The sequence below is a fragment of the Eptatretus burgeri genome, chromosome 4 (genome assembly GCF_056783735.1).
Source record: "Eptatretus burgeri isolate ZD-2024b chromosome 4, Ebu_testis_v1, whole genome shotgun sequence".
NCBI lineage: Eukaryota > Metazoa > Chordata > Myxini > Myxiniformes > Myxinidae > Eptatretus > Eptatretus burgeri.
This window is the reverse complement of record NC_140964.1, coordinates 135,479,167-135,491,196: the sequence shown is the minus strand read 5'-3', so window position 1 is coordinate 135,491,196 and position 12,030 is coordinate 135,479,167. Positions and strand designations below refer to the sequence as shown.

General features: G+C 42.5%; 1 protein-coding gene across 1 annotated transcript in view; it reads left to right on the top strand.

The window, feature by feature from the left end:
* LOC147029184 (uncharacterized) overlaps positions 1-9,359 on the top strand; it is a 49,126-nt gene extending 39,767 nt beyond the window's left edge. The window contains exon 4 of the mRNA XM_085876377.1: positions 5,812-9,359. Coding sequence (XP_085732503.1) covers positions 5,812-7,676 — 1,865 coding nt within the window. The 3' untranslated portion in view covers positions 7,677-9,359. The remainder of the gene's footprint in view (positions 1-5,811) is intronic.
* The last annotated feature ends 2,671 nt before the right edge of the window (positions 9,360-12,030 follow it).

Sequence of the window (12,030 nt, the reverse complement as noted above, 5' to 3'; positions counted from 1 at the left end):
CAATTTTGTCTGCAATCAAATTTCTCTCAAGTACGTCGGAACAAGTTTGTGGGCTTGAAGACAAGCAACCCACCCGTTACACTTCAGGCAAAGCACACACATTCCTTCACTCCACATCAGGGTATCCTTCCCCCGCCCCACTTTTTCATTGTTTTCAGCTGCAGTGATCACGAGCAACCTTTGCTTTATTTTCAAGAATTTTCTGCGGTTCATTTTACGTTCCAAAATTCTGTCGTGCATAGATCTCAGTTCATGTTCTTTGAACGGTTGAGATACCACAACAGCGGTTTGCGCATCTTGCCCTTCTCTGCTTTGCGCTGCTGGTACTGCTGGCATACCTGTAACAATTTCTCGCATGGGATAAGTGGGGATGGGGGCACCGCTCCTTGAGATATTTTACTTTCCCCCACACGCATGTCGTCACAAGCCTTATCTGGGATCTTGGGATATATAGACTTATACGGCCACTCAGATGACGGGTTGAACAGCTGATACTGTGCAGCTGACTGAGGTAGTCCCAGCGGTTGATATGCTGGGGGTTGGGGTGTCAATGGTACTGTATTGATGTTCGAGTACCCCTGCCCCGGTGCTGCAGACACCGGGACAGACGATGAGCCATGTCCTGTTATCTGGCTAGGTGCCGGCGCTGATGCTACCGCTTCCTTAGCTTGCTCCCCTGCACCTTGTAATTGACCCTGAAGCTTCAGCAGCTTACCCACCAAGGTTGCTTGCTTGGCTGTGTTTGATCTTTTCATTGCTTCCTCTTGTCATAACCCAAATCTCAGCCAATTCACTGGCGTTTTCTTCCTGGATAGTCCATGGCGTCTTAGCAACTCTTTCCGCAGATTCTGCATCACTGGGAGGTCAAACGACCCGTCCTCTGGCCATGGTGAGCCATCTTTAACCGTCCATTCTGCCCAGCAATCATTATGTACCACTGCTACCATCCCATATAATTTATACATATGGTAAGCAGGGGTATCCCGAGGAGGTTCTTTCTTCTCCTCTCGTTTTCCCAATCTGTTTCCCATCACTATTGCTGAACCCTTCCTGGAGTTTTCTTGGGTCCGACTTGGTAGCCTCAGCCATATGCCCTCGGCCCTCAAACCCCCCTTTCCGGACCTTAAGATAGCTACCCCTTGATAGACAATAAACAATTTTCTCCACACTTATCTCTTCCGCTTCTTCGGTGAGGACAAGGGGCAGAAGCAGGGATGGACAAAACCTGAGATGAGAAAGAGAATGTCTAATTTAAACTCCCCAGCACAAAGGCTTGCCTTATTCAAACTGGTCACCGTGGCTTTTCTCTTTGGTCACCAAGGGTCATCCCCACCTCTCCTCCTCCTTGTCTCGCCCCTGCTCGCTGCCACAATTGTCGAGGCGTCGATCACCATTTACTGAGGCATTAAGACGTCGATGTACTTGAGAGAAAATTGTTTATTATCCATCAATACATGCGGCCACACGGAGAGCAGGAAACACCAGGAACCCCAATTAGCAATTGAGGTGAACCAGATAGTGCTCTTCCAAATAGTCAAGTCACCCCCTGATATTTGACTTTTTATCTCCAACAAATTCCACAACAGAAGTCCTCCCTTCATCCCAAGAGCCAGCTGGATTACCAGCTGGTTTATGTCCTGGCAATTATATATCACTGATAAGCAAGATCAGAGGTTTGCCTCCCAGATTCTGCGACCAGAACTGTATATATGCATTTTCAATACCTAAATTCATCTTTGAGTATTTCACGGAAAACATATTTTATTTTAATTTAACAAAAAAATTAATCAGGCGCGGCTGGGGTGCTTGGAGTGCCTTCACAGATTTGCCATTTCAAGTGCCTTGCTGCTGCAGTGGATGATTACACCTGGTCTTAAAATACTCCAGAGACCCTCCCATTCCATATACAAGTGTTAAACCTTGTCCACGCAGAGGGTGAAACAAAGTAAAAAAATTGACCATTTTCAACGTGGCTCGCAGACAATATGTGAAGCGTGATCCGTGTGTTTTGATTAGGTTCGAATGCCATGTCACAGGGACTTCTCAGAGTAAGTCGTTTTGATACATGTGATGCTGAGGAGGCAGCATACATAATTTATAGTCAGGTATGCGAAAACACCTCTTGTTTGTGGTGGGGCCAGGTGAGGAGTTCCCATGACAAAAAGGCACATGTGTCTGACACTTTATAAAAGCCATCATGATCTGTCAGGCCGATGTGTGCAAGCTATGATGGCGTTATGCGCTGTCATCTTTGGAAGCAGGAAAATATTTATTTTATTTTTGTTTGGGCTCCCTGGTGAGCGGGACGGTCTGGTAGACGACTCTGCCTAAAAGGATGACGAAGGGCCAAGAGAGGACAAAACAGAGCTCCTCTTGTGCAGTAAAAGTGTGTGGAAGAAGCGTGGTGGAAAGCACAGTTAGGGGAGCTGGAGATGAAGCTGGAAACACACTGAGTTGGAGGGGAACCTGAAGGCTTTAAGCATCTTTTTTACCTCTGCTTCACCGCCATCTTTTCTCTCTTGGTCTTTGACCACGTCTTCTTTGTCTGCCCTCTTCGCTGTGCCTTTCTTTATAATAAACAAAGTTATAAATGTAAGAGACATCTTCCTGCCCATTGCCTCTGGTGTGTTTTCTGCCACTTGGTTCAGTTTTTATTGAATGATCTTTGAGTAACAATAACTGAAAGGTAAAATAACTGACCGCAGTAAGGCCAAGGTCATATTTGCCACGGCGGCCATGGTGTCTCCAAAATCTATGGCCACTAGCAATTTTACGGCGGCCGCAGTATTTCCACGGTCACACAATGTCGCAGTCACATATGTTTTTATTTTTCGGGGAGCCGCACAGTGTATTAAGAAATCGTGGAGACAGAAAACGTGGTGGTGCCGTACTGTCTTTGATTTGATGTCACACGGTGACCTTAGGGCGTCGCAGTGGCGGCCATAGAATTTTCAACGCAGACGCAAGGTGCCCGCAAGGCGACCGCAAGGCGACCGCAGGGGGACCCGAAGGCGAACGTGCGGCTAGATGGACGGTAACGAGTGGGTATATATTCCAGTTCTTTTTTTTTACTGAAATAAAAATATACCAGTATATATAACTGAATATACTATAACTATAATATACTGTGGTGCCCCCAGAATCGGAATGCCCCATTGTTTGAACAAATTGGAATCCGAACAATTTTTTCGAGAAAATTTTGCCCTAAAAACCTCATACATTTTAAAAAAACCGAACACAACGTAGCGTTCATGTTTGTTCCCGTGTCTCCCCCACCTGTTCGAGCCGCACATTCGCGCTTTGTTCATTCAGTTTGTCGGTGGAAGTACTCGTGAAAGCATCTCTCGTATGTCGATCGATACTTTAGGCCGCAGTCACATTTGCTCTACGGCGAGGATACGGCGGCCGTACGCCCTCTGAATTGACAAACGTGCGGCGGCCGCAGAGAAACTGAGGTGGCCTCAGGGAGGCCCTACGCCGTATGGCTATATTTTACAGGTCGTAAGGGCGCCGTGGAATTGTAGTGCGGAGTTATAACTTTTTTCATTTCCACGTTTGCCGTAGCAATTCGACAAAGCCAAGCTATGACGTAGATGTGTTCCACGTCGACCGTATGTAGGGCGTACGGTGGGCTAGTGCCCGTACGTTTTGTACGGCACTAGCCCACCGTACGCTATAATTATAATTGCTAGTGCCCGTACGTTTTGTAGACCCTCCGGCCGCCAAGCCAAATGCGACAGGCCTTACCTCGTGTTTTCACCTTCATTTGTGATGTTTGTTTTTTAATCATCTTGTGTTTTAATTCATAACAAAAAAAGCAATCCAATCACGTGGTGTGACGACAGACTGTCGGGCAAGGATTGAATTTCACAGCAAAACCGGTTGTAATTTGGAATATCCATGATTACGTCAGCCCGATGCGCTTGATGAAAGTGATTGTGGTTCTGCGGGCATCATGTTTGATGAGCTGCCCTGGGGGCAGCGCTCTTGCAGAGTGCGCGAGCGATCGGAACCCAGGACGGAGCTCGTGCCTGTGTGGACCTTTGGATGTGGTGATTGTACCAGTTTACATACAATACACCACCACCGAAGGTCATTTACTCATCTTATTTTACCTTAAACATGGGGAATTTAAGTTTGAAGTGTCTTGAAAGTGGATTTTCTTTGGGTCCACGAATGGATTAATTCACTCCATTATTTCTTATTGGGAAAATATTTTTGGAATCTGAACTTTTTGCAATCTGAACAGCCTCCTGGAATGAATTAAATTGGGATTCTGGGGTCACCACTGTATAGGCTAGTGTTTCTCAACCTTTTTACCCTTGTGGAACCCTTGAAATAGTTTTCATGTCTCAGGGAACCCCTGCATAAAAATTATTATATACCATTATTAATATCTAGCTCTTTTATATTTTTATCGTAGTTCACGTGGTAAATATAATATTATTTTTTTAAGTTTGAGGAAAAAATGACCCCCTTTTTGTCAAATGTATTGGCAATGACACAGACAGACTATGTCATCAGTGGTGACGTCATCACGTACAGGCCGTGTGCCATGTTCAATGACGAGTCGTTATTCCGGGCGTCCATCGCGCATCGTGCTTCAAGTGGGTGACGTCATCACGTACAGGCCGTGTGCCGTGTTCAATGACGAGTCGCTATTCCGGGCGTCCATCGCGCTTCATGGTTGTTATGGTTGTTATAATATAACATTCCCTATGGTTGTTATAATTGTAAATAATATAAGAGGTTGAAGCCTCAATTATAATAACCAAGGAGTTTCCAACAATATGCCATACGTGTATAGTAAAATTACAAATATTAAATCAAACAAAAACTACTCAAAAATACATTAGCCTATTTATTACTGTTTCTCCCGGAACCCTGGTTGAGAAACACTGGAAAAGGCAGACACCTATACTCCGATCTCTAGCGGTAGCGCACGGTGGACGCACGGTCGACGCAGACTGCCACAGAGGCCGTACGTAGGTACACGGTGGGTGTAGGGGAACCGTGCGTCGACGCAGACTGCCACGGAGGCCGTACGTAGGTACACGGTGGGCGTAGGGGAACCGTGCGTCGACCCTGCGTTGCCCGCAGGTAGTCACACAGACCGCAAGGCCACCGTACGGCGACCGTGGAAATAGTGTGGCCGCCGTAATTTTTTGGGGGTTGGGAAAATTCATTTTTCATTGAGAAGAGCTTACGGCAGCCACACGAATAACGCAAGCCCACCGCATGCCCTATGTACGGTCGACGTGGAACACATATACGTCATAGCTTGGCTTGTCGAATTGCTACGGCAAACGAAGAAATGAAAAAAAAGTTGTAACTCCGCGCTATAATTCCATGGCGCCCCTACGGCCTGTAAAATATAGCCAAATGGCGTAGGGCCTCCCTGAGGCCGGCCGCTGTATCTTCGCCGTAGAGCAAATGTGACCTTGGCCAAAGAGACCGTTTCGGAAATCCATGGAGGCATTCATCAGACCTCATGCGCTAAGGCAAACACGTTAGTGACCCTCAGACATGACAATAACAATCCATACAGGAATAATAGGGTACCCTTATCTTCCTAAAACAGAACAACTTAAATGGGGAACCAACAAGCTTGTCAGGCTTGGTCCCCTCACCTTATGTCTGAACAGAAATAACAGGATATGAGCCTGTAAGTTGTCATCCCCTCATATAACAGTGGGTGTTGGTGTTTCTGGTCTATAAAATTTGACAAAGAACTAAACACATTATGTTCTGCAGTTTTTACTTTCAGTTAAAAAAAAAATTACAAACTATATTGCTCTTTGTTTTTTCTAGAACAATCACGAGGTCCAATTGGAGAAATCAGGGCGAGTTGGAGCTTGACAGTGAAGAAGTCTTTGAAGAAGCAACCACCAGATCAAGACTCACTACCTTTAAAATACAAGTGCACGTCTGCTCGAAACGGCATGGATATCAAATTAACCAAACACAAAAAGGTTCTTGAAAGGCGAATATGTCATCGGTATCATGGGGGGAGGATGGATTTTGCTTCACGAAGTAATGTTAAAAGACGTATGAGGATCCATGCAGGGGAGAGAACACACAAATGTTCTGTTTGTGATAAAGGTTTCTCTCACAAAGGTAATTTGAAAACACATATGAGGATCCACACAGGAGAGCGTCCTTACAAATGCTCCGTATGTGATAAAGGATTCTGTGACAGCGGCAGTTTGAAAATTCACGTCAGGATCCATACAGGAGAGCGTCCTTACAAATGCTCCATTTGTGATAAAGGTTTCTCGAGCAGTGCCAGTTTGAAAATACACATGAGGATCCACACACGAGAGCGTCCTTTCAAATGCTCCGTTTGTGATAAAGGATTCTCTGAAAACGGCAGTTTGAAAATTCACTCCAGGATCCATACAGGAGAGCGTCCTTACAAATGCTCCATTTGTGATAAAGCTTTCTCGAGAAAAGAGCAATTGAAAACACACATGAGTATCCATACAGGAGAGCGTCCTTACAAATGCTCCATTTGCGATAAAGGTTTCTCTCACATCAGCAGTTTGAAAATACACATGAGGATCCATACAGGAGAGCACCCTTACAAATGTTCTATTTGTGATAAGAATTTTTATCAGAAACAGCGTTTAAACGTCCATCGTACCACCCACACTGGGGAGCGCCCACACAAATGCTCCATATGTGATAAAAGTTTCTCTTGCAAAGGCAGTTTGAAAACACATGCAAGGATCCACACAGGAGAGCGTCCTTACAAATGCTCTGTTTGTGATAAAAGTTTTTATTCAAAAGGACGTTTGAACATTCACATCAGGATCCATACAGGAGAGTGTCGTTACAAATGCTCCATTTGTGAAAAAGGTTTCTTTATAAAAGACAGTTTGAAAACACATATGAGGATGCATACAGGAGAGCGTCCTCACAAATGCTCTGTTTGTGATAAAGGTTTCTCTCACAAAGGCAGTTTGAATACACACATGAGGCTCCACACACAAGAGCGTCCTTACAAATGCTCCGTATGTGATAAAGAATTCAATGAAAACGGCCATTTGAAAATTCACTCCAGGATCCATACAGGAGAGTGTCCTTACAAATGCTCCATTTGTGATAAAGCTTTCTCAAGAAAAGAGCAATTGAAAACACATTTGAGCATCCATACAGGAGAGCATCCTTACAAATGCTCCATTTGTGATAAAGGTTTCTCTCACAATCGCAGTTTGAAAACACATATGAGGATCCATACAGGAGAGCGTCCTTACAAATGCTCCCTGTGTGATAAAGGTTTCTCTCACAAGAGCAGTTTGAAAACACATATGAGGATCCATACAGGAGAGCGTCCTCACAAATGCTCCATTTGTGATAAAGGTTTCTCCAACAACAGCAGCTTGAAAACACACATGAGGATCCATACAGGAGAGCGTCCTAACAAATGCTCCATTTGTGATAAAGGTTTCTCTCACAATCGCAGTTTGAAAACACATATGAGGATCCACACAGGAGAGCGTCCATACAAATGCTCCATGTGTGATAAAGCTTTCTCGAGAAAAGACAATTTGAAAACACATATGAGCGTCCATACAGGAGAGCGTCCTTACAAATGCTCCATTTGTGATAAACTTTTCTCTCACAATCGCAGATTGAAAACACATATGAGCGTCCACACAGGAGAGCGTCCTTAAAAATGCTCCATTTGTGATAAGGATTTTAGTAATGTACAGAGTTTAAACATCCATAGTACCACCCACACTGGAGCATTCCCTTACAAGTGTTCTGTCTGTGATAAAGGTTTCTCTAAAAAATGCAATTTCAATCAGCATTTGATGAACCATGCAGGATCTGAGAGGGAGATTTGGAGAAATGAGGGAGGTGGAGGAGAATAAGGACGAGAGAAGGTCATGAGGTGAACAAGATGGAAGCAACCACAAACTCTCAATCACAAAAGTGGAAAGAAACCTGTGTGGGGTTGTGGAGGAGGGGAAGCTGTGAGGGTCTGAGGAAGGTGGAGGATGTGGGACTGAGAGGAGGGAACCCAAGAGGGTGAGGGTTTGTGGGAAGTCGAGAAGGTTGGGACGAGGAGAAGCTTGCTCCCAAAATGTATGTAATTAATTTGGTTGCTTGTTCCCAACATGTATTTAATTAATTTGGTTGGTTGTTCCAAATACGTATGCAATTCATTTGGTTGGTTGTTCCCAATACGTATGTAATTAATTTGGTTGCTTGTTCCCAATATGTATGTAATTAATTTGGTTGTTTGTTCCCAATATGTATGTAATTAATTTGGTTGCTTGTTCCCAATATGTATGTCATTAATTTGGTTGTTTGTTCCCAATATGTTTGTAATTAATTTGGTTGGTTGTTCCCAATACGTATGGAATTCATTTGGTTGCTTGTTCCCAATATGTATGCAATTAATTTGGTTGCTTGTTCCCAATATGTATGTAATTAATTTGGTTGTTTGTTCCCAATATGTATGTCATTAATTTGGTTGCTTGTTCCCAATACGTATGTAATTAATTTGGTTGCTTTTTCCCAATATGTATGTAATTAATTTGGTTGCTTGTTCCCAATATGTATGTAATTAATTTGGTTGTTTGTTCCCAATATGTATTTAAGTAATTTGGTTGTTTGTTCCCAATATGTATGTAATTAATTTGGTTGCTTTTCCCAATATGTATTTAATTAATTTGGTTGCTTGTTCCCAAGATGTATGTCATGAATTTGGTTGCTTGTTCCCAATATGTATGCAATTAATTTGGTTGCTTGTTCCCACTAAGTATTTAATTAATCTGGTTGCTTGTTCGCAATATGTATGTAATTAATTTGGTTGGTTGTTCCCAAGATGCATTTCATTAATTTGGATGTTTTTTTCCAAAGATTAATTGAGTCTTATGTTTTCTCTATTTCTCACATTTTCCATCCTCTTGCCATACAAGGAATTATTCACTTGCAGAAGTCTTTCTCAAAGTAAGTCTTCATAACTGTTCACATCGGAGTGTTGAAATCGATGTATTGCATCAATGCCGTTGATTAAAAACTTTTAATTGTCTGAATTTTCTTTGTTCTCAAGCCTGAAAGATATTGTCAACTGAAAGATATTGTCTCAGGTTTCCTTGATCATCGCTTGAATTGTCTTCATCGTTTCATGTGGTTGAAAGTTTTTCCTTTGGTCTGTGTATACATGTAATTTACGATTGTTGGTAATCATGGAAACTTTTTTTTTGGTCTTTCTTTATCAGGGGCAAATGTTAAGTATTTATGAGTATTGTGAAGTTCTGATTATTTGAAATCATCTTCAAAGTAATATTCTAACTTTCCCTCATCCAATTATTTTTGTGTCGAGATTAAACATCTTTCAAGACTTTTTCACAGTTCTTCTCTTTGACCCATTTTAAACCCCCTACGGTAGAGCTTCAGACATGGTCCATCCACATAAATTATTGGCATCATTGTGCATGAAATAAGAACTATCGTTAAAAGTATCATAATCTGCGAGGTATTTGTGATTTGCCTCAGCATATCTCTTTCAACACACTTGTGATATCCCACTTCTCTTTTTGGAAGCAAAATATCTGCATCCAAAATTAATTCTAATGCTTTTTTGTCATCTTTAGCAGAGCACTCCAGGCTAATCCATGGGCTGTGTAATCACGGTGTTTGGGAGGACTCCATATAGAGGGTTGATACGGAATAAAAATGGTCACGCATTCAAATGTGTTCACAATGATATGCTCATAAACTCCAATAGAGTGAAGTCATGGCATTTAAAGCACACAACCTTTTATTTTCAAGCTTTTCCTAAACGACCACTACTTAAATAGGTACAAAATACATCGTGAAAACACCACGAGAGATCGCTAAATCGCCAATTTGTACTTCATCTTCGTCACCTCTCAAAACAATGTAAAATTGTAGCCCGACCTACCTCATACAACTGCTGAAGCCGTGATGGTGATAACAATGCGAGGAAGTCACTTTGTCTCTGGGCTAGTGCATGTTAACCAAAATTTCAAAATATATAAATTATTCATCGTTTTCTTACAGGAATCATTTGAACGTCAATATTGACTCAACCAAACCAGTCCAGGATCGTGACGGGGGAGGGTGGAGGGAAATGGACACGGGACAGAACCATTCCCAAACCGATACATATCCAAACCATCACCCAAATCAACTAAAACAAGTTTTGAAACATATCATGACATAGATGGATTACATCTGTACCAAAATGTAGGAAACATTGAAAATAAATAGAACGTTCAGAACCTGTGAAAAGTGTCACCGCAATGAGCTTGAGGTCATGTGACCAGCGCCATTTTCGTTATCATCACTTGGCTGACTCACGTCGTGGATCAAGGTGGTTTTGAACATGTCCCAGATTGAAAAAGCCAAATAAATGTTGAAATGACATTTTGTGCGGTAATAAACTGTTCCAATCTATAATGGGAGGGTTGTGGAAAGTTGTTTCACAGGTATTCTTATATGTTGTTGAATAGGAATGGTCGAATTTTACTCCAAATATCACTGCAGTATTGCAGCTTCTCATTTGGCATTCATCACATGAACACTGCTGGTGGAAAATCGATTTGTTTGTGGGTTGCAAATGGCTTTGTAATATTTTTTATGGAGGAAGGATTAACAGGGGTGATTAACGAGTGTATTTATGTTAACAGTCACCATTAATCCCACCTTCTCGTCTGTTCAGCGAAGGGAAGTTTTACCCGAGTCTTTCACGAACTGGCTGTTGTCGGCGATAACTCCACAGCTGAGATGTGAGTGAGCAACGGGACGTCCAGTTGAACGTCCTTCCAAGGAACGGCACACATATTGATTGATCACCCTGCATGTCAAACACTGGGTGGACAGTTTAGAGCTGGGTCGGGATTTGAACCCAGGCTTGACAGCTGATAAGACGAGTGTGCAACAGGATGTCCAAGTTTACGTCCATCCGAGGGACGGCACACACATTGATTAATCACCCTGCCTGTGAAACACCGTGATGACAGTTTATAGGTGGATGGAGATTCAAACCCATGCGAGACAGCTTCGAGGTAAATGCGACAAGATGTCCGGTTTATCTTCCATCCGAGGGACAGCATGCAGATTTATTAATCACCCTGCCTGTGAAACCCCCTAATGTCATTTTACAGCTGGGTCGGGATTCGAACCCAGGTTAGACAGGTTCGAGACAGGCGAGTGTGTGACGGGACATCCAGTTTAACGTCTATCCGAGGGATGGCACACACCGAGATGAATCACCTTCCTGCAGCAAACATACACATTCTCTTGCTGCTCACTCTGCCAACAATTTGGGTATGCCTATACATAAAGTTGGTTGTATTTCAATCCGTTGATTTGCATCATTTTGGGATGTAATAAAAAAAAACGACAGGTAAATTCATGTTTTCAATTTTAACCCAAAAAATTGTGAAACGGGCAGATTTGATCTTTGTCAGCTTCCTTAAAACACCGTGAGTTCTTCACATTCCCAAATATACAAGAGTTGTTCTCGAACGTTATTGTGAAAAGGAAAGTGAAATTGTTACGATGATAAAGTTTACTGTTGTATACTATCGTACAAAAGGTGGAAAAAACGCGATCGTTTTTCTTTCTAAATTGCATACAAATGCATAACGGAAATCACCTTCACCAAGCATCGAGTGCTAACCAATATGGCGTCCCGCAGCTGCACCGGGCTATGTGTGTTGTGAATGCCAATGAGCATTCCATTTATTTTCAGTTCTGTTTTGGTAATTCACAAAGTGAACTGAGACAAAAGCCAGGATTGAGGGGAGGGAGGAAGGGTTTATTGTTCGGTAAGCCAAATTTAAAATTATCGATGGATTTAATCCATTCCAAAATAACAAAATATATAAAACATGAGGCATTTTATTGTTTTTTTTAAACAACATACACATAGACATTTCCGTACATGATTTGTGGTAATCCACATGATGGACGAAGACAAAAGCCAGGATTGAGGGGGTCGGGGTACAATGTACCATAAACCGAATTTAATAACGCAACATATTTTGA